The sequence below is a fragment of the Phlebotomus papatasi genome, chromosome 2, assembly GCF_024763615.1.
Source record: "Phlebotomus papatasi isolate M1 chromosome 2, Ppap_2.1, whole genome shotgun sequence".
NCBI lineage: Eukaryota > Metazoa > Arthropoda > Insecta > Diptera > Psychodidae > Phlebotomus > Phlebotomus papatasi.
In genome coordinates this window covers 23,237,361-23,264,239 of record NC_077223.1, presented here as the reverse complement: position 1 = coordinate 23,264,239, position 26,879 = coordinate 23,237,361, and the positions used below count along the sequence as shown (strand labels likewise).

Here is a 26,879-nt window from a genome sequence, read left to right as displayed (position 1 = left end):
TACCGATCTCTTGATAAATGCGCTCTATAGGGACTTTTTAACCTTTGACCTTGAAAAACCGTTATCAGGAATGATTCAACCGATTCAACGGTATTTTCGTATAAGGACGAAATGTCCGCCTAGGTAATCTCTAAAACATATCCAAAAATGAAAAAAATCGCACTACGCGTTTTCAACGTTTTTGAGCAATCGCAAAAAAAACATGGTTTTGGAGGGGTAGGGGAGGGGTGGGGTAAATCAGGAGCATGTTGACGATCCTTGGATTGACTTATGGGGGGTTCCCCCGAGGGTCCTAAGTCTCTATCTCTAACCGTTTGGCCTCTAGAGCTGGCGACAGTCGGACGGACAGACGGACAAACAGCGTGACGACATTTCTCAGAAATCGTATGAAACGTGAAGATTTGTTGACAAAAGTGGTCTTCGGGGGGTGGATGGTGGAAATTTTGGGGGGTGAAAAAATCGAGGGATCATACTGCTCTCTCCGTGGAGTTCGAGCATTAAAATTAAGCTCATTTTCGATTGTAATGTATATACATGCTTTCTGACCTCTAGACTAGAGGAAGGCTTTCAGGCTTTGTATACTCTGGCTTCGAACACTTGATTTTTTTTTCTCCATATTTCTTTAATGAATCTGACCTATATTTTCCAGGAAATGTGGGGCTTAAGATTTGCTATTAAACTATGCCATAGATAGGTCAGATTCATTAAAGGGATATGTCAGTCTAGGAGAGACCGGAGCAGATTTAGCCACGTATGATATTATATAGTGGTATCTTATAGTTTGCCTGCGAAGGAATATTGAGAAAACCACTCTTTATTCTAAATATATACTTCCCTTCCTATTCATTGAAATATTTATCAGCCTCATATAAACATTTTTTGTATGAATTATGCGCAATGAAATATTTCATTTGGTGGTTAATTCTACCCCGGTCTCCCCTAGTGCATTGTGAGAAATTGTAATGGTAAACCCATGCGTCCACCGTCGGTCGTCTCAGTGCTGATTCCAACCTTCAAGACCAAAACGGTGGAAATGTCCCTTACTAATTGTATTTTTGTTGTAAAAAGAGAGCAAGATTCCAGGCTAATCAACTGAAGTTGTAACCCACTTTCTTTGTTTCACATCATAAATTAATTGATTATCCTAAAAACAACTTTTTTTTTAATATGCATACGTGAAAGAGTTCCACCCTTCTCTATCTCAAAATAAATATTATATTTCAGTCCCTTTAAGTTAAAAAAAATTATTAAGTACATAATTGTGGACATATTTAGATATTTTATGCAATTCGGATTTTATCTATTGTACAAAATGTGATAATTTCATACAATTAATCAAATTTACTCATCATTTCATCGACTTTTATCTTGTCTTTTGCATAACAACATTTCTTATAAAATTGCTAGACAATCAAGAGTAAAAATAGCCGTGATTACCGTCTGTGCTATTATTTATCAAAATACGCATCAACGCTGTTCTTTATGGGTAAATCAACAAAAAAAAACATCTAGAACTTCAAGAAGTACACTCTTCTACATAATTTTATCAACGCACTAAATTACACATTCTTTTTTACCTTTTGCGTTCATTATGATAACGTGGAGAAAAGAAACACGAGACTTGGAAGGTACTGACAATATCTAATGCATACAGGCTTTTATATATAATTTTCTAAACGAGACACCTTCTGTACAAATACTTTAATGTATAAAAGTTTTCCTTCACATAGTTCAATATTTGCAAAGCTTAAAATACATTTACAAATAATTTTATTAAAAATTAACTGGCAGATAGATTCTTCAGAAAACATTTCTATCTTTTTTATTATTAAAGATAAAATTTAAATCATAAATATGTACTCTTATATGCGCATTTAAAATATCATCATCTATTTATAAAATTTACCAACTAAATTTTAAATAAGTGCTATTTTCGGAGTTCTCATTTATGTTAATCCTAAATGCAAGTATCTCTCAAGTTTTGAGGAAGATGGGAGAGTAATCCATATTACAGACGACAGATTTTCCGCAAAGACACAACTTCTGACCAACTCCATGGGAAAAGTAAAGTTGGTAATTTGAGGCATGGAAAATTATTATATTCTCCCTGTTGGAAATTTTCTATGAGATGCAAAATTGAAATAACTTTTAGCAAAATTGCCCAAAGCTTGGCTCTGTGATGATGTGAAAGAGAAATTTTAAGCTCCTGCAGTCACAATACTATACCCATGGGATTTTTCAAGAAAATAAGAAGAAGGGGAAAGGAAAAGGTTTCTGAGCATGGACTGAGGGCTGATTTTCATTCATACCATCTGTAGAAAAGTAACTTCATTTCAATGCGGGCGAAAGTTTCCTATTTTTCATAACAATTAGCTTCTTCGTATTTTTTTCAATGATTCTCTTCCTTTTACTTCCATCTTTAGCATCTTCAGCTACCCATTCGAGCATTTTTCACTTACTTTTTGCATTACTAAATAATTCATGATTTGACATTTTTATCGGTCTGTGCTGGTGAGATTTAATTGGTGGGATATTCAGTTGAAAGAAAAGTTCAAGAGTTGCCATCCTGATTTGTCGATGTGGAAAATTTATCTCTCGGTACCCTTTTTTCTCCAAGATATTGCTTAAGGGTGGGTGAGTTCTAATGGGCGTTATGGACACAGGGATACGAAGTGGCCAAGTATAAACCACTTCGCGGGACGCTCTAATTTTAAGCGACTTTGTGTACCAGAAAACTATATGTAAACTTCATTTTTTCTTTAATGAATGCATAAAGTTATCTATAACTTGTCTACACTGAGAAAAAAACGGGGGTGCGATTAACTTTTTTTCGTCATAACTTTAACACTTTTCGGGTTTAAAAATATATCAACATTTTTTATGTTAATTTTACACCTTTTGAGGGTAAAATCAACATGAAGAAAGGGTAACTTTAACCCATAATACACCTAGAAAGGGTCATATTTACACCGATTTCGTATCAATACTGCAGGGTAAAATTAATATTTCCGGAATGTTATTTTGACTTTTTCGGATTTCTCTCAGTGTATGGCCTATGTATAATTTTAACATTTTGCAACATTTTTTTTTTCAATTTAATTCATTTTGATGTGTAACCGATCTATAACGGTTTTAAACCAATTTGTTGAATAAATTAAAATCCACTAAATATGGTGCTGTGACATAGATTTATGATAAAATATAAATTATATTCAATTGGAATAGAATAGCCGTCTGAAACCGTTTGCAGATATTCTTGAGTTAACGATTCGAGGTTATTCAGGTGCACAGTAAAAAAATTTCAGGTATTTTACCATGATTTTTATTGTAAATTTTACATAAACATGTAATCGTGTGTACTGATACACATTTGTGTAATTTGTACACATTTCGTCTGAAAACTGTGTAATTTGTACACATTTTGTCTGAAAACTGTGTAATTTTACACGAAAGATGTAAGAAAATGTACATAACTGTGTAATAATTCCCAGTTGCGTTTACACAATTTCCCAGTGCACAAAATTTAAATTATACATTTTTAGATTATGCGCTTTGCTGAAATACATATTTGAGTAATCTTACAAGAATAATCGTGGTAAAAAAGCAAACCAACGATTATCCTTGTAATCTTTTTTTTACTGTGTGTGTGAATGATATATTTATTTTCACAAAGACAGTATTACATTACGTGAGATTGAATCTCACCCAATGAAACAAATCGCGAGATGTATTTTCGAGATGCTAAAAGATTAAATGTCAAAGTGAAGGTCACATTTATCATGTGAAGGTCGACGTATGAAAATGTCCTACAACTCGCCATGCCTAGCTATTTGACCTCTAGCTCCAGGACCAATCAAATGAAGGTCCTCAGACAGTGACATACATAATTCTTCAAAAATTGTCAGAACAAAAAATTATATTCAGAAATAACTTTCTCAGAAGTGGGGATTGAATTTCATGGTATTGATAAAATAGAAGATTTATATTTCTCTCTCTCTGTAGAGTTCGAGCAGTAAAAAGTGTGGTGTCTGTGGTAATAGAGATCCAGAAGGAGTATCAGTTATATAAAAGCAGCAATATAACCTGTAATACTTATAATGAAAGTTGCCTCTATTTATATCCATCAAGCACACACCATCATCAACACAAGAAAATTAATTATAGCAACTTTTGCCAGGCGACTGATCCTTATGGTGTGTGTCACATCTCGGGCCTCCCACTGAGGGTTTGGTGTCTCCCTTTCTGGCATTTAATTAAAATGTTAATGACGAAATTGATTTCATCACACACTCACACGTCGCTCTTCCGTCCATCAAAGGTGACGAGCTCTCATACTGGCATTTTTTCACTTAATTTTATTTACATGTCTGTAGGTCCTTATTAAGTTGTTGGTGCGATTTTTTTTGACAATTCAGCCTTGGGATTATAAGTATATTAATGGTATGAAAAATTACGATTTCACTTGAGGAATTTCTTAATTTCCCAGTCTTTCAGGATACTTCAAGGTATAAAATCACGACCAAACTAATATAAACTAATTGAAGCATATTCGTTACTGTTATCATTCGACAAATTTAATGTAAAATGACAAATGTAACTGTCGCCCGTGTTAAAAAGTAGCCTGATCTTAAGAAAAGTCTATACTGTACAATAATTCCTATGTAAAAAAATAATTTTACAAATAGTGTCACTAGTCTCGAAGTTCTTAATCCCAAAATGCTCTGTACACGACAATGACCTTGAATTATTCCTTTTAACGATTCCCAATGACAAAAGTTTACACTTTTTATCATTTGCTGAATATATTTTCTGACCTTCCTCACATTATTTTCACTTTCAAATGCGAATTAATTTAATTTTTACAGCGCCATACAATATAAATAAAAAGAATAATTTGTAGAGTTTTGAGAGAAAACTTAAATATTTTGAGGAGAAACAAGTTCTTTTAGTCCAATCTCTTATTCTTAAAAAACGTCACTTATCACAATCATACTTGAAATTTCTGTGGATTTGTCTCAGATTTTTCATAAATAGGACATAGGGGAAACTCGGGCACCACCAAACACGCGGTAGCACCAAACACTGCAATTTTTTAATCAGATATTCGACTTCTGAGGACAAGACCTATACACATTTATAGGCACTATAGGGATGCTTGTTCATTGAAGAAATGGTTGAGATAGTCCAAGTAGTTTAGAAATAAAAGTTAGTGTTTGGTGCTACCCCGTGTTTGGTGGTGCCTCAGTTTCCCCTATTGCACAGATTGATTCTAAAACATTTTTTAGCATAAAAGAAATTATTTTTTTGTGCCTAATTATCATTTTATGAGTTATGTGCAGCAAATACTATGCAAAAATGCTATTCTTTTACTAATATTTTTTTAGAAAACTTCAGAAACGTCACTTATACAACAAAAACGGGTACACATTTTTTTTTCTAAATAAAACCGGGTTCTGAGAGTGCACAAAAATCTCTATCTTATTCTGTAACTTCAAAATGTCACTCAAATCTCAAATCGAAAACTCTTCAAAATGTCACTATAATCTTCGTAGTGCGACATATATTTTGTATTAATTAATCTCTTATTGTGTAGCAATTGTAACTTTAATAGATGACTCCGTCCGGCACACTTTTGGATTAGGAAAATTTCTTGGAATCAAAATTCACATTATTTTTGTCTTCTGGTTTTGGTACACTTTGTAGATCAGAAAAATTGAATGAAGTCGAAATTCGCATCCCTTTCTTTCTTGAAGGATTTGCATAAGTCTGTCTCACTCTTTCGCACTCTTCTTCTTCTTTTAAACATCACTCCAATTTAGCTCAATCGAAATTGAAGTGCGATAGAATGAGATAGACATATGCAAAGCGTGTGAGGAAGAAAGACATGTGAATTTTGATTTCATGAAATTTTCCTGATCTAAAAGGTGTGACGGAGTTATTAAAGTTTTGCACATGACTGTCTCATCTATTAACATTCTTCCACTTCTTCTTTTAAACATCAGAACAAATTCAACATTAGTTCAATCCAATTCTGAGTACGCAAAACATATGCAAAACTTTTGAAACAGAAAGAAATGCCATTCTGCTTTCATGAAATTTTACCAATCTAAAAGGTGTATGGAGGCACAAGCTCTCAAAAATTCTTACGTATTAATTGTTTCAATGAAAAGTTTGTTTTGCAATTCAACTTGTGGGATAAGCAATTTTGTGTTTCATCAAAGTTCTTTTGCACTTTGGTATTCACTCACTTTTTGCAAATCCATCGATAACAATCTCAGGAAAACTATATCTGTGGTTCTCAAAAATGTATTTTGAAAAAGCTTTATCACAAAAAAACAAAACAACTTTTAGCACATCTCAGTAGCCAGAGGGTCTCGCGAGAATATGAATGGAGTGCATCGGAAGAACAAAGATAAAATGTGTTTAAATTAACATCTATATCCGAGAACGTCGGATGGGAAACAAAACTCTAATGGAAAATTTGTCGCCAAGAGCAAGTTACCGCATCCGCCCATTTCGAATGCTCACCTCATGCTTTCTGCAAAATGTCCAGAAGTTATTTTGGTGACAAATTAATTTTGCACAGCGAGAGTCCTATACTGCTTTTCTGCAATTTCAATAATTTAAACGAAAAAGTAATAATAGTAGCTGCAAAATTGCAAAATATCTCTATATATTATCTCTTATAATACATAACAATGACTTAAGCGGTGGACTGTTGGAAAAGTCAAGCTTCGGTGTCTTTTATTCTACGATGAATTGTATCAAATACAGCCTTATTTTAAGATTACTCTAAGTTTTTAGAAGAAAATTTAAAAATAGATTTCACGGCTTTTATGCCAAATGCCCAGCGCACAATAACTTTTGTTTGTAAACATGTTTTCAAAATTTCTTATGAGAGTGAGGGATAGCACTAGATTTTGATCTTTTTCATTCTCACTTAAATGTCAAAAAACATGTTTACAAAACAAAAGCTATTGTGCGTTGGGCATAACCCACAATAACTTTTGTTTGTAAACATGTTTTCAAAATATCCTATGAGAGTGAGCGAGATAACTAGATCTAGATCTCGCTCACTCTCATTGAAATGTCAAAAACATGTTTACAAAACAAAAGTTATTGTGTATTGTTCTTAACAAAATAAATATCCTAAGCAAAATTCGTTTGTTATGCAAATGTTTTTCGTCTGCAATACATTATAAAAAAATATTTCATCCATTTATGATCTGTCAAGAAATTTTATTATTGTAAAATAAGTCCTATTAATTAACTTTTTAGCTGAATTGTGGCATATTAACACTCAGCAGTCAGAGCATGGAAGTTTCATCAAATAAACATTATGAGAATTAATGAAAGTAATTAAAATGTATGATCTGTCGTAATTCATTTTGAAATTCACTCAATAAAATATTAATTTTTTTTCTAACTATGAAATACTATAATGCTTCAACGGTAGATGACTTGAAGCGGTCAAATTGAAAACCATTATCTATTTTCATTTCCATCGTAACGTGACGTAATTTCCGGACATGCAAATTAACCTGAATCTCAAGTGAAGCTTCCAATTTGACGAGTTAGGGATGAAAATGCAATTGAACCATTTGGCATCTTCTACCTGACATGCACAATGGTTTAATTATCTATGGAAAATTCTTCATTTCCTCCACTCTAATGACTTCATTATTTCGCCAAAAGTATATTTTTCATTTTGGCGGAGGCATCCTCTCAAAAGGCGGAAATGACGAGGAGAAAATCCCGACAATGAAAATAATTCTCAAGTCAATTTCTCCGGGTATTCTTCAATTTTCAACTAATTACAGCTACGTCTTTTCACATTTCCACACAAAATGCGAATAAAATTGCTCCAAGAATGAACATAGAGGATGATGTGGGGTGGTGAAAAAAGCCTGAGAAAACTAATTATTGTATATGGCTCTCGTGAGCCATTACCCAAATACTTTAAGTACCTTTACTAACCCATTGAAACCGCAGAAAATGAGAAAGAAATATTTTTATTAATGGCCTATCTGAAATACAATTTTCAGTACTCTTTCGTTTTAGTTTTAGATGGAACCTGCAAAAATATATATATAAACCGGACTACAAAATGTTGCGCATAAATTTATAAAGCTAAATCAATTTAATACTTAATTTAGCCATTGGGTTAACATTCATAATATAATTTTCTGCACAGTGATTGTTACGAAATTTCATGCCCTTTAATTGGATTTGAATTTTATTGTAGTATTTCTCGCAATTTAACAATATGTGATGGCCAAAAAGCTAAAAACTTTACAGGATGTTTGTCTTTTAGAGAGATTTACTTGATATATTTGGTGCTTGCAAAACCCAGTGATAAGCCCAGATAATCCTATAATAGCTGAGATTTTTTCAGATTACCTTGGTGTAGATAATTCTGAGAAATATTTCTTTTTCACTTTATTAAAGTGGCAAAGAAGAAAATATCGTGGAAAGTTAACCTAGATATCCCAAGCCCGTGACTCCATTAAGAACAAGTGGTTGAGAAAGAATTAATGAATTAATTTCAGACGTCGATCCTGTAACTTAAATCAAAAAAATATGAAAAGTCATTTTTTTTAATACAGGGCAATCAGAAGTTCCAGGATTAACATTTTCAAGATCGAAGAACACAAACGAATTTCAATTCTCAATATAGTTGCATCGATGCTGCCAAAGTCCAAAAAACTCTTGAAAAAACTAAAATCCCTAACGCCAAATTTCCGAAAGTTGTAGCATTTTGTAAGGTCTTTCATTTGAGCCCTCACTCATCAAAATCGGTCAAATAGACTCGGAGAAATGGCGTTTTGAATTTCGTGATCTCCGTGAATATCTCCGGTTCTATTGTAACCACAGCGAACCCACGCCACTTTTTGTAAACCTCATAAACTAGACTATAAAGCGGACTTCAGACTAGAGGTTTAGCCCAATTCTAGAGGTCTCAAAATCCTAAATAGCGAGTAATTTTATTACTTTTTAAGAGTCTAATAGGTCATTTATCCTTAAAAATCCAATTCTAAGTAAAATTTTTCAAAAAATATTGTAATTGATAATAAATTCGAGCAATAAAGCCATATAGCTAAGCCTTAAGTCTGAATCCGGTATAACACTCTAAAATTTGATTAACTTTTACAAAGGAGTTTTTGAGAAAAATGAGTTTGAATTTTGATGAATTTTAACGCTATCGCAGAGCCACCTGTGGTGACTTTTTGAACTTCAATCTGAAAGTGCTCATCGAGACGAAACCAAAAACCCAAAATTTAGGTCAAAATGTTAATTAGAACCGGAGATAGAGGCCGATCAATTTTCGAACTTTGACCCTTTACAGCTTGGGTCAGGGGTTATCGATCGACTTAAGTATTGTTTTTGCTTGATAGGTATAATGTGCGGCTACAACATACTAAAATTTCAGCCCGATGCAGAAAGAAATTTTTGAATTATTTAACTTAGAAAATTAAAAAATCTTTTTTAATATAATAGCGCCCCAACCGGTTGTTTTATGAACTTGCGATGTTAGAAGGGGAAGTGACATTTCACGAGAGCTTTCCAAAACGCCCTCACTCTTCAGAGTTATGGCCATTTAAAGATTTTTTTGACCCTTACAGTTCGGGTCAGGGGGGGACAGGGGACCTTTAGTTTGGTACTGATCGAAAGCTCTAAGGCCCAGCTATAACATACTAAAATTTAAGCCCGATCGTTGCCATAGGGGCAGAGCCACTGAGAAAACAAAACAGGGGTTATTCAAAATGGCAGAAGGAGGGGTAGGGGGTGGGTGATCAATGCACCAAGTTGCAATTTTCACCCGATAACCTTTGCCGAAAACCGCAAGTCGATATCGTTTTTAGTTCGGGAGCTACTAAGCTCCAAAGAGCGGCCGGACGGATGGATGGACGGACGGGAACGGTTTTTAGCTATCCATATATAGTCATTCGAGGAGAGTTGGAACAGTAGTGGGAGAGATGGACCACTTCGCCTCCTGCCTACACCCTACGCATGATCTCCACCTCATTTGGTCTATTTGTGCCCTTCAACATTCTAATGAAAACCCCCAAAAAAAAAATTGAAAATTGAAATTGAATTTTTTGGATGTCTGAAAAATGGCCAAAAATTTTTATTTCGCCATAAGAAGACGTGTATTTGGGGTTGAGGAGAGATGGAACTTAATAGTTTTGGCAACACTTCCGGTGTGAATTTTGGTCAATGTTCTTCAAAATCTTTTCAAGTAAATCTTAGAAATTATTTTCCCTAAATTTCTGGGAAGACTGACTTGATACACTCAGCGAAATTGCCATCGAAGTATATGAGCCACATATTCCACAAAATAAATCATTTATATTGAAAAAATAAAATAAACTCCAATAAATTCAATGAAATAGTGTTCATGTCTAAAATCACTTCCCTCCTATTCTAAATTAATAAAGTAAACTATAAATATTTTGCTAAAATTAGCCACTTTTATTAATAAATATTGCACTTATTTCAATATTTGAAAAGAAGTGTGAATTTTAATTACCTTCAATAAATTAAAATAACTTTTATTGTCAATGTTAAACATTGAGTTCTTAGTTTAAATACACCATACATAATACCATTTTGAAAGAGTCCCTAAATTGCTTGGGTATGTATGAACTTCTAGATAATTCCTAGTGAATCCTTGCATGAGGATTGTGGGTTGGCTCCATTAAATGTTATTCTAAGACTTTGTCTGAATCCTTCGAGAGTATCTGACTAAGAGGATTTCATAAAATATTGACTTTGACGGTTGGTGGAGTAATTTCCCTATAAAGGAATATCACATAAAATTATTATGAATCTGGCGGATATGTCAAATTTTATTACAAGTTATTAACAATTATTTACCATACGGCAGTAGCAATAAGGGATGACCGAGTGCGTAAGGGAGTGGGAAAATATTAAAAGAATAATTAAGATGATAAATTGAGGGTCATGAATTGTGTGGAGGGAATTGTCTCGAGGCTTAGTGAGATCATTTTTCATGGTTTTCCTCTTTTTGAGGGTGGAAGGTGATAGGATGGCATTTTGCCTGTCAATAGAGTTACACCATTTAATCATTTTTTTTGCCACTCTTGCTACCAATGAAGTGTTCTGGAGACACTTCTCTGGCTTTCCACTTTTTAGTGGAAACCACGGAGAGTTTTCTCTTTCTATGCAAAAGAAAAACATTTAAATTGCTTTATTTAACTTTAAAGTACGACTGAGCAAAAATTAAATTACTTTTAGATTTATATCATGAATTAGAGTTTAATCAAAAGATTAAATTGCTGAAGTGCTTCATATGCAAATGTACTATGTGTTAATGATTCTTTCCTCTGACGTGACAAATATTCTTGCTCGAAGCTCTATTTTTATATTCCTTAGTGAACATCATGAATACAAATAACTACCCCTAAAATGAGTGGAAAACATTACCCAATGTCTCCAATATGGTAGAAGTGTCCCGTGTAACATCTGCTGGAGATTTGCTTCTCTTTTTTCCCATTCACTTCCTCCTCATCAGATGCATCAAATTTTTCTCCAGCAAATAGCACAAGAAGAGGAAGCACTATGATGGAAAAATCGAAAATCGATTTTCACCCTTACAACTCGTTCTCTGAACAGAAAATGAGAATTGAGAAACTTAATTTCTCACAAGCTCATTTGCAAGAGCATCTCGCTTGGAAATTGTTTTCTAACTTTCCCCCGGAAAAGCATCATCCTTGATTTCCTTTGGACGGATAATTAGATGAGAAGAAATACACGGTATATAGAGAGTGTGGAAATAGCTCTCGATATCATATTGAAAAGAGAAGTTGAACCAATAGAGTAGTGTTGAGTATTTCCATCTTGCTAAACTTTTTCACGACTCATTTGCTATGAATTAAAATTGTATAATGAAGTTATCTAAGTGTTATGTTTTTTTTTTCTTGGATTTTTAATTTGATATCCTAAAAATTGATTTCTCTCTATAAAATCATCCATATGTAATACAGCCCCAACTTCCCCTAATATTCCAACACAACAAAGTTTTATTAGGTGCACAAGAACTTTACTCTGTTTTTTACTTTTCATAGAACTTTTGGTCTCCCGCTGCAAGCCAAAGTTTCCAATTTAGAATGTATGTGAGAGTTCCGAAACTCATCTTATAGTAGATCTTCGATAGAATTCAGTATTGCTCATTTAAATCTCAGAGTCTCTTGTGTGAAAAACTGAAGTTAGATAAATTCTAAGCTACAGTACAAAAAATATGTAGCGAAAGTAGTTGCTCTTGAAATTGTTCTGAAAACGGTATCAGACTATCTCACAAGGAAACCACCGCTACCTATAGTCAGTCTTTTTTAGTCAGGCTACTTTTAGAGCTTCGAACGGTCAACCTAATACTTAACTTATTTATAGGTAGGACTATATGCAGGGCCGTAGCGCTAGGGGGGCATGGGGCAATGCCCTATACCTTAAAAATTCCAATGCCCTACCTTAAAAACCAGAAACTAAGATAATGTTCTAAGTGAAATGTTCGTAGTATGAAATGGTAGAGAAGAAATTAATCTTCTATTAAATGGCATGTAATCGATAAGTGATCGATTGAAGTGCTTAATGCAATTGGTTAAAGTCGTATGAAAAGTCAAACGATAATTTTGTGAAAAATTTAAATATTTTCTCAAACATCTTTAAAAAAATAAAATAGAAATTTATCTATCAATTTGGCATTGTTATTAATGAGTTGAAATTGCAATTATTTGATGATTAATTAAATGAAATAATATTTTTCAATTATTCTGAGCAAAATGAGCGTAAAGATTCTTGCAAATCTTATATAAAAAAAACTCAATATATTTCCTTTTCTCATTTACGCATTTGCAAGATAGTTAAGGGGTTACATTGATCAAGAAGACTGTAAAAATATAATAATTTCTCAATTTTTTTCAGCAAATTAAAATTCAAATTTGGTTTTTTGAAAATTCCTTCGTTCAATTTAACTCATCGCGTAATAGGAAATATTTGGTTTTTGGTTTCTAGATGAACGAATTTCGAGAAATCTTGTCCACCGAAAAGTATGTTTTTTTCGAAAATGTCTCCAAAAATCAAGTTCCACAGGATACATTTTTAAATGAAAATTTCAGGAAATATAATTTGAATATTGTACTTTTATATGCGTAAGAGCTTGAATTAATTATATTTTTTATTATGCTGAAGAGAAATCAGAACAAAATCTGATGTTCTTTGTCAATTTTGACCCACGTGACCACTTAAATATATGTATCGACGAATTAGAATAATATATTTTATTTTTAAAATTTGTCTTTTTGATTTTTTTTGTTTTACCTCATTCACTTACATTCAAGTGAAGTGAGACGGAAATCGACTAACCAAAATAGATCAATCAAAAATGTTGATGGCCCTACCTTTAACGACTGATGCCCTACCTTAAATTCAACCCTAGCTACGGCCCTGACTACATGCATAGAGCAAGGCTTACGTCTCTCCATCGTTAACGGGAGTAACATTGGCTTCTTGACTTTTTCCACTCCGGTTCCTGACTTCATAGCTTTTATACATCATCCGATAAAATGACTGGGCTCATTCATTTTCCTTGATTTGAAACCCCAATGTTGAATATTCAGTAGTGTTGCGTCAATTCATAGTTTATTCTAATCCGGAATTCTCTCACAGTATCATATCTTATGACCCCGAGAATCAGAGGAAGTATCTGCCTTTCAAAGAACATTAGGTTAAGAGCAAGTTAGAGGCGCCACCACAAAACGGTATAAAGGTCATCAGACAAGAGGTTTAAACCTAATTCACGAACGTTTACAACTTCTAAACTACCAGAAGAACTGAATTCATGTGGGCTTAGGAATTAATTGATTTTATTTAACCATTCTAAGGGCCTTGACAGACATGAGGATTAGCCGAGAGACGGCTTAGCGTAATTATATTCAAAATAATGATTAAACTTCTTTTCCATCATTTTCCACTAAGTCGTCTCTTGACTTAAGTCGCAAGTGTGTCTAGGGCATAAGTTACAATCTTCCCAATAACAAATTTTTCATTTGTTCTGAAATTGTGACTGTGTTTGTTTTATGAAATGTTGACGCTAACTCTCTGTTACGGGTTATTTTAAACTCTCAATGGAACAAACTTCCATTTCTGGCTCGATATCCTTACCCTCGATGGCAATTTTCATTCTAAAAGACTGAACCATTGTAAACTGAGATGAAACTTTAATATATCTGTCTATCTATCTATAATACGGGCTTCAGACCTAAGGCCTGTCAATATGGCTTAAGTATTATATTTTTTATCAGTCAAGATATTTTGGAAAATTTAACTTAGGATTGGATTTTTAAGGATGAATGGCCTAATAGATTCTGAAAAAGCAATAAAAATGGTTGCCATTAAGGATATTGAGACCTTCAGGAACTGGGCTAAAGCTCTAGTCTTAAGACCACTTAAGCGAAGATGGGATGTCTTGGAACACGCCAGCCTTCAAATGTTGCAATTTCTGTTCTTTTTTTTTATACCAAATGAAGATTTTTATGATCTGTTATATAGTTCTCCATTAGCCTTGTGTGTTGGTCACAACTACTGCTTAAGCCAAGAGACGACTTAACGTAATTATAGTCAAAATAATGATTAGACTACATTCCCAATTCCCATCAATATCCTATTAAACCGTACACAGAGAAAAAATACCCTAGAATCAATACTTTATTGGGATACTTTTGGTATTAAAAGGACATCAATACGTTGTAGTATTAAATTCTATGGTATTTTGGGATTAAATTCAAGAAAATCTCTGTCATTGATTTAACACCATAAATTCATTAATTTTCAATCGCAATGAGTATTGATTTTATCCTATTTTGGTATTGATTCCATCCCATTCTGGCATTGATTCTATCCCACTCTAGTATTGATTTTATTCCATTATGGTATTATTCTATCCCAATCTGGTATTAATTCTATACCACTCTGGTAGTGATTTTTATCCCATTTTGGTATTGATTCTATCCCATTTTGGTATTGATTCTATCCCACTCTGGTATTGATTTTAGGGTATTTCGGTATTGATTTTATCCCATTTTAGTATTGATTAAAAAATATTCTTTAGAATCAATACCTCGCTAGTATTGATTATAGGTTATTGTGGAATTAATTTTATCCCATTTTGGTATTGATTTTAGGGTGTTTTTATCCCATTTTCCCCATCACACATTATTGGGAGCAATTTTCGTAAAAGATTTTTTTTTAAAGAAATTGCCTATGTCACTGTAGGCAGATGTCTAAATTTCTGTTTAAAGTCAATTTTTGAACAAAATTGCTCCCAATGTGTAGAGGCAATAAGCCTGTCTGTCTACGGCATTGCAATTGCTCCAAAAAAGAGAGAGTCTAGCCTTCATCACAAAAATCGAAAATAAGCTCTTAAATCCAATTTAATTGATGTTCCATAATAATTCATAAGATTTTTAATAATTCACTATACGGATATTGTGAACAGAATTGTGAGAAAGAAATTTTTTCGGGATTCTGAAAATTGTATTTTGAATCAGAAGAGACTACTTTTGTGGCTGGCAAAATATTTACAAATATCATCCACTGCCAGCTTTCCAATCATATATCTGATTTGTGGAAAAACAAATGAAAACGTGCTCGAAAATTCATCGTGCCTTTTCGATCATGAGAAAATTTTTAAGTAAAAGTGCTTGCCACTGACATTTAGATTGTTTCAAATGAATTGAAATTCTGAATATTGCAAACATTTGTAAGCTTCATGGTGAATGAAATGCTCTTCAACAGAGTGCTCGGAATAGTAAATGTTGGGCCTTTCGCAACCATCAGAAAAATACTCTTGTACGTGAATGGAAACAATGGGAAAATACTTAAGTGGAAAATATAAATAGCAGGAAAGTGTTTGGAATACTTGAGAAAATGCACTTCTTGTGTACAACAATGCTTTTTCTCCATTCTACCAGCTTGACTCGGTTTTCATCCCGAGACAGGCTCTTTTCTGTCAAAGATTGTACCCTTATTCAAACTGTCACTGTTGGTGGCCGGAATTCTAGACATGAAACGGGTATTTTATTGCTCGAACTTTACAAAAAAAAAGCGGTAGGGTAAAATAGACTTATTAAGAACCTCTTGGGAATGGGATTTTTTTCAAAACTCCTAATGGGAATACAGAATTTCTCCTTAATAAACACGGTATTAATTTTTTTATCCTTGCACTCCAGATTAATCGAAAATCCATTTATATTGATAAGTTTTATTAACAAAATTCTGATTTGGAGTAGGTTCTGAATTAGGCTATTCACTCTATTATTCGCTTTTTTCAAATCGTCAATGGTTATTTATTATTAATCGTGTCGAGGCCTAAAAAAATTAAATATGTCTTATCCAAAAACGGACCACGTCGATGGCAAGCGGACTTGCCATCATAAAATCCCCTTAAACGTCACCGGTACGGAACTTAAACGGTAAAAGATATCAACGTCCGGTCTTCGATAACCCCCATAAAAATATTATGTCCAGACGTTATTTTTCTCTTCCTCTCATTTTCCCTCCTCTCCATAAAGCCATGTTTTTTACTTATTTTAAAAGCGGCTCAAACCGTTTCCTTTATTTTTGTATACGTTTTTGCAATAATGCAGACAATTCATGATAAGCTCTATATCATGAGATAGATCTTTTTTACTTAGCTTCATCATAAATCAATCTTTTGGAATGTCGGACAAAGAATTGTATTCTAATCCATAAGGTCCTTAAGTGTATCCTAAATTGCGATCTTCGTATCAATAACAACTATTACAACGGGTACAACGCATGAGATAAGAATCCCAATAAAAACTGTTTTTAGAAACTATTAAACCTTATCCTTGAAAATGCGATATTAAGAGTGGTTCAAGGGCATTGTAGTATATGGACATTATAGGGTAGAGGGAACATTTCTTTATCAGGGAACACTTGTTGTCAATTTCGTCAAAATATTGAAATTTATTAAATGTATTTAATAAAACAAGTATTGATATGTCGTTTTTCAATTAATCATCTTTTCCTATAACGATAAGTGTCCAAACATCATATCCCAAATGGTACAAAATAGGGTGTCAAGATAATGACACGAGTTATTGAAATGCCAATAGGTGTACTCGGTGTACCTTCAACCATACAAACAAATTATTCATAAATTGATTTAAATCGGTTTCAAATAAATTTAAGAATTAGTAACAACAGCGCAGAAATATTATAATTTAATTTTAAGATAAAATAATCGGTTTGTACCGGTTCATTCCAGTTGTAGGAAATATTACAGTAGAACCCCGTTATAGTCCACAATTTATCGACCGTTGATTTCAAAACACTGATTTTAAGTTGTCATAATTATTTTAATATTTTTGGCAAACTTTATTGAAAAGTTATGATAATTGTGATCCATAATTAAGAGAACGAGGACAAGTACCACAATCGAAAAGAAAGTGGAAGCCGCGTCGAGCAATTTCAATACTAAAATTCGTTGATAATTTTAAAAAATGACATGGACTATAGTGCGACCCAAGTGTCAAATCTGGAACCAAATATGGCCTATAGCGAGGCTCTACTGTACGTAAATCTAGAGGAGGGCGGGTTAGACGAATAATTAGGAAGCTGAGGTCTTTTTAACAGTAATTTGGCGAACTTTTATGAACTGTATCCAAGCTGACTAAAGCATAAATAAAATAGTATTATTTATTACTTCTTTTTTCACAAATCATTTGATTCCAAGTGTTTTTCGCAAGAAATCGGTTTGCTACACTGTTTCCTTCAATTCTTACTTTTTTTGAAAATTTATTAAAGTTTGAAAGTTCAATTGTTATCGTGGCAGAACACAAGTAAATAACAAAAAATAATCTTTTTTCATTAATTATATGTGTGGTGTGTTTTGCTTCCTTAACTTAGCACACATAAAGGGAATGGTCCGAGAAATTTCTCTTTGAAAGTCCAGTTTAGCCTTTTCTCATGAATTAAAAGTCGATGGGAATGTTCTCCCCCAAAAACTCGTAGAGACAAGTGGTAGATAATGGGGTTGCACCGCAACTTTGAGCCGAAGGGATGAGTGTTTGTTTTCTAGAGACGACAAACTCTACGAGAAGAAAGTCTGCTGTGATGGAGTGAAGAGGATCCTCGAGGCTTCAAGCCACATAATACCACACACCGGATGCCATCGTCGGGAATCAAAGGAGAGATGCCATTTGGAGTGGGATTCCATCCAGAAGCCGCACCCTTTCGTTGTAGACACAAGGGGAATGAAAACCACATAAAATGGATTGCACAGAAACTCTTCAGATAGTCCTCACCTCCTCATACAGCTTATCAAAATGTCTCTGAAATTAAAAATGTCTCGCGTGAGGCAGCAAAGAGGAATTCATTGAACTTACCTTATGACTCGAGGTATCATTTAGCTTTAGCACAATAATGCAATTACTCCTTGTTATTGGTATTGATTGAAAATCAATTGTAGCTGTTATAAATAGATAAAATACCAGGAATTGCAGACATAATTCTAAATTGCTTTAAGGGCTGGCCAAGTCAGTGCAACTTAAATTTTTAAACACTAGGGGAGACTGGGGCAAAAAGTCACAAAACGGATATTTTATTTTTTTACAAGCTACACGAGCGCTTCAAAAATTTCTAATTAGCGCAGTTTTATAGGAAATTTACCGCTCTACAACTTTGTGAAAGTAATTTTCCTCTATTTTATAAGGAAATACGTTTATCGAGCCAATTTCTAATGGCCTCTACAAATGGGGAGCAATTTTTGTCAAAAATTGCTTTTTTGAAGGAAATTCCCTGCAGCGTTGTAAGGGGAAACGTCAAATTTCTGTCAAAAACGCAATTTTTGACGAAAATTGCTCCCAATGTGTAGACACCTTAAAAGGTAATTTTGTGACTATTTTCAAAAATGCTGGGGCAAATAGTATCAGACATTGGGTATTATCATATTTTGATTCGCTTCATTACAGGCTTCCGTAAATTTGAAAAAATACCTAGTGGATATATTTTCATAGCAAATTTATTCATCTACAACTTTGTAAAACACCGTTTTCTCTGCGAGAAAAGTGAGAAAACGAGAAAAGCGCTTTTCAAGCTATTTTAGAAAAAACACACAAAAGACTGCAAATCGTTTGACCAATGCAAACAACAAGCGGCGAGACATGATAATGACGTTTCTTTTCGCCGTGAGACATCATAAATTGCTTCGCTCTTTTGTTACTTTTTGCTCTATACCTTTTGTTACTTTTTACCCCAAGTGGCCATTTTTAATAAAAGGATTTCTGGAGAAAAGAACTTTTGTGAAATTCTAAACTAGATAGCGGATTCGTATTCAAAAAATCTAAATTATTTAGAAAATATTCACCAGTGCATCAATTTTGGAAAATAAGTAGGTAATAATTGATATCTTCTGCAAGGAAAATATTTCAAAAATAGGGCTAAAAATTCGATATTTTTTTATTTTCTAAATTCCTTGTTCGAATTCTAAGAAACTTTCGACATTGAAGAATGTCTATGGAGGCTATCTATAGAAAAAAATTTGAGGCGCTATCTTTTTTACCTTGGAAGATATTGAATTTTAATTTTTCGATTTGTGACTTTTTGCCCCAGTCTCCCCTAACAATTGTAAAATGTCTCAAATCATCGACCCAATCGCGTAAAACCTCAACTTTAAAATTCAAATAACCCAGAAGCATCAAAAGGTAAAGCTTTTTTAAAAAATTAATAACATTTTATTAAGTTTCTTCATTTGGTTGGTTTGGAAATACTTAAATTTCCCTATGATTATCCCATCTAAAAAGTAAAAATCTGTTTTTGGTGAAAGATTTTGCACTAGGAGTGGAATGCTGAACATTGTGCAGATACCCAGAATTGTCTCACCATATCCACATTGAAGGGCGACAGATCAATGATGAATTGCCTGGAGGAGTGCTCTCGCCATAATTTCCGCATAAATCCATCGAAAAACGCACCCAAACCATTTCTCGTCGTAGAATACCAGACATCGCGTCGAGCCAATATAATTTCCTATTAAAATTCCTCACAGACATATCACGCCTCTCCTTTTTTGCCATCCTAACGATTATTTATCGATTTGGATTCATTCCCAGTTTTGCGATTGCTCATGTTACCTACCCATCCCCCTTGACTTTTCCTCCCTCTTGACCTTTTTCTCTGTCTTTCGCATGTCTCACTGTGGATGGCGGGGGAAACCTCAAATGTGTCCATTAGTGGAAACTTTTATGTCTTCCCAACGATTTAGACACAGACATGGAATTTATTCTGAATTTTATCGCACCAGACATGAGGAATTTCCTTCTCGACTCTGCCTTTTTTTCCCGGAAAATCCTTTTGCTATTCATAAAGTTTTAGTAGGATTTTCTTTTTTTCATATTTTTTTATACACATATCTTTTTCTATAGTTACAAATATTTTCACTGAATTTCTGAGAATTATTTTCTTACAAAGAATGTCTTAACACGGAACTACATAATGTATTTATAGATTAAAAACTTATTTTAATTATACCTTTTATTCTGTTCCAAAATCATTTGCTTTCCCTCAAGTATTTATTTGATGTTTTTCAATGTTCTTAGTATCATCAAAGGTTTTCAGAAAAATTAGGTATTAACTAGAAATACTCTTCAAATACCCCCAAATTAAATTTACTGTGATTTCTGACGAATACAACACAATGTAGCTAAATTATCTGGAATTTAGTAATAGATTGTAATATGTATGATTCTTGCAACAGTTCCGAGTAGTTAAGCATATTGGTTTTTTGCAGAATGAAAGTGAATCAAAGAAAATTAGTTTTACTACCCTTCGTACAAATAGGCGCTAATAGACGGAACAGCATGCAAATATTGCCTTTACTCATTGTTGCTAGGCCAAAATTGTGTGATTTATTGACCTCGTGGAAATTGCACGGTACCTCATGATACGGCATGGAGCATTTCTGACTCTCTTTGATGTTTATTGATGTTGCTGAATGACAAAGCTTGTTTCGCAAACCCATCCCAAAATGTACGGCTACCATGTATCCACCCATACTCGTATCACCTAGAGTTTGCAGCATTTTGTGCGCTTATTAGCATTGAAATGCTGTCGATTATATCGAGAAAATAAATTGACTCTTGTCGCAACTTTCGCCGAGGTCAAGCACGTCAATGAAAGTCATACCGACAGTCCTAGAAGACCAATTTGATTTATTTGTCGAAGGTTTCAAAATCAAAATGTTCCTGAAATTTGTCACAAACAGCACTGAAAATAATTATATTGGAGTTCATTGATGATTGACAAAAGCTCTCTTTGAAAAGTTCCTGTAAATTTCCTTCCTCTCCCCCCATTTTGAAATTTCTCTGTTCATTCAAAAAAATCCTAATGCCACATGAGTTCATTGTACAGTGAAAAAGATCTAACATAGAGCCATAATGTGTAGTTTTTCATATGTTCCAGTTTCAGACATTTTTTTACTACTTCACCGTTTTCATCGGTTTTTTTTGCGTTTACGATGAGACTCGTTATTGACAAGTTCTTGGTGTTCCTGTGAAGAGCCTGTACCACTTATAAATATTTTTTGTTCAAAATAGATTTGCGAAATGCCACAAATAACAGTTCTAGTGGGTTGGTGCGTTTCATTTTTTCACACATAATTTAATAGAGATTCAGTTTAAACATATAGGAACATGTCTAACAATATTTAAATATACAAAAGACTAATTAAAAATCCAAGAGGGATGATCTTACCAACGTATTAGGGGTATGTCTACCAAGATATCAAAGAAACAGAAAATGGAATGTTACCTTCTTTTTGAACAAACCTTGTAGGATCGAAGAAACACCTATCGGCTCTTTAAGAACTCATATTATGACATATTGGCGCCCTATTGGCTCCTTATTGGCACCCTATTATGTTGTGTCCAAGCGCCTGGAAAGTTGGCCTTTTTATATGGAGCTATTTGAAGCCAATTCCTAAATTGATCTCGGACTCAGCTCACAGTGCTCCAAGGAAAAAAATTATTTAAACAAAAATTTAGTATATTTATCCCTCCGTACGGAAAGCTATCTTATAATACGGAAAAACTTCTCACTTTTTAAATATTTAGCATAACGATCACGAGTGCAGAAAAAATCCCATACGCATTTGTATGTGAAAGTAAGAAATTGGCTTCAACTTTGAAGGTCACTTGCCGCGGACTAGGTTGTGTCCATTTGGGATATGAAATTTGATCATGTATCCTTATAGAAAAGTGAAAGCAAAGATTATTAAAAAACATTACTTGCATTTAGTAAGATACATAAATGAAATTTCAATATTTTAACGAAATTGCCAATGAAGTGTTCCCTGACGGACAGGTGTTCTTTCGATCCTATATGAAAAAATCGTTGAATTATCCTTAAATATAGGTTTTTCAAAGTCAAAGCTTAAAAATACTTTAGAAAGCGCATTTCTCAACCGAATGATATCCGGATTGAGATCGTTGGAAAGGTCTTAAAATTTGTGATAAATCTGAACTGATTACAGTCGGTTATGAACCGTTAATGAAGCGGTTATGAAACGATGATAAAGTAGTAGTTTTTATCTGAAATTCATTTACATTACTCATAAGCTATTTTGGGTGCTCTTTTGAGTGTATGAATTGGATCAAATCGGTTGTGAACCAGTAAACAGTACATAATACCGAGGTACTTTTGAGGTACAACATCGAAATCACGTGTTTGAACATTTAGCATAGCATTTTTACACTCACTCTAAATCAAACTATAATTGTGGTTTTAGCTTAGATTCTTTTTTTCTTTTTGTTGAAAATATTAATTTCATTATTATACTACAGTGGATAATTTAACTTAATTTGCAATTAATTATTCATTTGCAATTCTTATTTAATTTGTTGAAAGTTTTAATTTCATGATTATAAATAGTGCAAAATCAAACATAATTTGCAATTAAATAATTAAAATATCCGATTTCACACTTTTATAGTATGGAAATTTTACACATTTTTTCATTGTGTTTTTTACCACAAGTATAAAATGTAAAACATGATATATATTGACATTCAAGTCGTTCAAAAAGAGAAAAGTAATACAAAGCTTGAGCTCAATTTTTGTTTTCTCAAATTTCTGTTAAAGCTTTTAGATTGATAGATAGAATGATAGATATAGATAAAAAATTAGATAGATAGATATAGATAAATTTATTCATCAACAATGCTTTCGAAGTACAGTTTCGTTTTAATGAAAACCCGTGCAGTTTTCAGCATCTATACCGCCGTCTTAGCGTTTTTGTCATTAAATTGTAAAATTTGTAATTCCATTATTGTAAAATCAATTTTCTTTTAAGATTACACGAGAGTGAGGAAGCATTTAGCTCCGGAGGCTGGTCAATAATGTTGAGACTTAAAATTGGAGCACTTTTAAAATAGGGTTTTTTCTTCTATTTTTTTTTTAACTGAGCATTGTCATACTGTAATTTAGCTTTACAATTGGTTTGTGAATCTGAATTATATCGTGGTAAGGTCCAGTTCCATTTAAAAAAAAAAATAGGAGAAGAAGCCCTATTTTAAAGGTGCTTCAATTCAAATAAGCCCCCGTTACAAGATGCTCCACTTCCTTTAAATTAATTTGAATAAAATTATTATTAAATTATTATTATTATTATTAAATGTGTCTCTCAAAAAAACATTTAGCTCGCATCAAAATTTATCATTTTTTTTCTATAAGAAAGCTTCTAAAATGGAAAACAATAGGGGAAACTGGGGCAACACCAAACACGGGGTACCACCAAACACTGCGATTTTTTAATCGGATATTGGATATCAGAGGATAAGACCTATAGTAATTTATAGGCACTATCGGGATGCTTGTCTAATGAAGGAATGGTTGAGATAGTCCAAGTAGTTTAGAAATAAAAATTAGTGTTTGGTGCTACCCCATGTTTGGTGGTATCCCAGTTTCCCCTATTTGGTTCATAACCAAGTGTAACCGGTTCAGACTTGTCAGGAATTCCAAAAAATAATGCCATTCGGTTCAGAAATAAACTCTCTGGACACTTTTAACCTTTGACCTTGAAAAACCGGTATTAGGAATGATTGAACGGTATTTTCTCAAAAACATATCAAAAAATGAAGAAAAAAAATTCGCACGACGCGTTTTAGAGGAACCCCAAAAGACTATAAAATAAATAAATATATAAATAATAGAAGTATATAATAAAAGGGGTAAATAAAGGGCATGTTAATGGTGCCAGGATCAACTTATGGGGCGGGTTTCTCCGAAGGTTCCAAGCCTCTATCTCTAACCGTTTGGTCTCTAGGCGTGATAACGGCCGGACCGACAAACAGCGTGACGTCAAACAACTCGAAACTTCAGATTTCTACACAAATTGGCATTTACACAAATTTCACCAAAAATTGCCTTTAAAAAAATAACGTTACTGGTTACAATGATAGGGGAAATTTTCTTTATAAAAGGAGCATTTAAAAAAAATCTCATCGTCTGCAGAGGCCTTTAAGGGGTAAGGAAAGGAGTTCAAGCAGTCAGAGATCTATAATTCTACGTAATTTATTTTGATTGAACATAACAGAAAAATTGGTTGTATAATTCGCTAGATTTCTTATTCAACATTTATTAACAATTTTTAACTTATTAACAATTTTTGGTTTCAATGAAACCGCAACATTTTTTTTTTTGAATACCTATAAGAATATAATGAATTCTATAATACATTATGAACACTAGAGTTATAAATTGAAACTCTCAGAGCAGAAGTGGACTGTTTTAATAGGGTAATGCATACAAATTTGTTTAGCTGTAGAGTTTAATTTTCTAAATATGAACGTTCAGAGCTAATTAGAAGCCTTTGTTAAATTTGATATTTATTTTCATGGTATTTTATTACAGTTTATATTCCTTTGACATTAACATGTATGCAAAACTATAAGAAAATGAGATACAGAGTGAAATCCAAGAAACAAAAAGTATTTTCGAATGTGATTAAAATATTCCATTATGTATTGCATTTCAAGAGAGCTTTTATGTAAATTTCCTGTTGGGTACGCTAGATTTTTCCCTAATTGAACTCTCAAAGACTTTCACAAGAGAAATTGAGCGGGAACAGTGAGAAAAGTTGAGGAAAAGCTGAGATATTTCTTGTGCAAAATTGGCATTATTGAGCACACAATTACTGTTTGCCCAGTGACACTCGATGCTTCAACAAGGCAAAAGAGGGCGGTTATTGATTTTTCACTGGAAATGTGCACCGGAAAAGCCAAACGCGAAAGTGGAGAAAATTCATGGAATAAATTCTATGATCTCTCTGTTTCACTTCAATTGCTGAATAATGAAGAACTAAACACCAAAATACCTCGACTGTAATTAATTAATTGGGTCAGAGTTCAAATATTGATTTCTTTCGCAACCTCTGCATACCAAATCAATTGCTACATTGCAAAATATAGATTTGTCTTGGATGATGGTGGATTATTAAACTACAATTAATTGCGGTATTTTGAGGTGTTTCCATGGTACTTTGTGAGAGGAAATTCAATGATATATTTGTGTGTTCTTTGTATGGTGATTAAGACATTAATTTTCCATTATGTAAAGCAATTCACCCTTATAAGTCTTCCTTTTCACTTTCAAATTCAACCTAACTGCATCTCAATTGAATCCAATTGCTGACAAATTCATTTATTTATTTTTTTTTTTTGCAGATCACATGTCATCATTGTGCAAAAACCACTACCTCCGCCAGGTGTACAGGAAAATCGACGGGGCTATGCTCTGGTCACAAAATGAACGAAATCTCGACTGTATCATCACATTTCAGACGGATTCAATCCTTCAAAGATTTATGCTGCGCTTCGATATGCTCCAGCTCGACTGCAATGATCACCTCTTTGTCTACGACAGTGCTCATGCTGTAGGAAACCACAAGGTAAATCTCCCAAAATTCTCTTTTATCTCTTTTATCTATTAAATTTCATTTTAAGAATTAAAGAGCATTGGGTATTTCTATATATTTTTTCAAAATCTGGGAAAAATATACATAAAATGAATGCCGATGTAGTGATAAAAATCTCGACAAATCGGCACAATCCTTCCAAAAGATTGACAGATCGGCACGATAATTTGACAGATTGATATTCTCGATTCAACCGTAAGCTGTACTTTATCTATTCTTCCTTCGGTTAGAAATATATATACTCAATACTTCCTATCTAAACTAAAACATATTAACCTTCAATTAGACCAGGTTAATTTAAAATATTATTTATTTATTATGATGTACCGGGCTTTTTTTGCCATTTTGTACATTTTCAAGTTTACAAATTTTTATTCAGATTACATTGTGTATGAGAAATATGTCCATTCGGATGCTTCAATCATTTGCACCGGGAGGGACTCGAATTCACAACTGTGATAATCGAGCCGGGGGCAACACCACCCAAGAGCCAAACGCTCTTACCAATTGTACCACCGACCCCGTTCCTAAATTAAAATATATTTTGTGCAAACAAAAATTTTTGAAAGTTTGGTTTTTAAAATTCTGGAAAAGTCTTCAGACTGAAAGCGTGTTATACGTCCTTAACCATTGCATTGGCAAAACTGACAGTAAGACCACTAGACTGAAAAATTTTAACCTTATAATTATTTTTAAATGAAACACGGAGGGTTTTCAGTGTTCATGTTATTTGTTGCACTGCTGGCAGTAATAAAAATTCGACTAGTACGTACAATACACAGAATTTTGCTTTACACCAGTCTCATTGATAAACCGCCTTTTCAAACTTAAATATGTCAGTTTCTGTGAGATCCTCTACTAAAAGAAA

General features: G+C 33.3%; 1 protein-coding gene across 2 annotated transcripts in view; it reads left to right on the top strand.

Moving 5' to 3' along the window:
- The window catches only part of LOC129803108 (uncharacterized), a 96,542-nt gene that overhangs the window by 52,903 nt on the left and 16,760 nt on the right, over positions 1-26,879 (top strand). For both annotated transcript variants that reach the window (XM_055849454.1, XM_055849456.1), the window contains exon 3: positions 25,761-25,984. In XM_055849454.1, the coding sequence (XP_055705429.1) occupies positions 25,761-25,984 (224 nt within the window). The remainder of the gene's footprint in view (positions 1-25,760; positions 25,985-26,879) is intronic.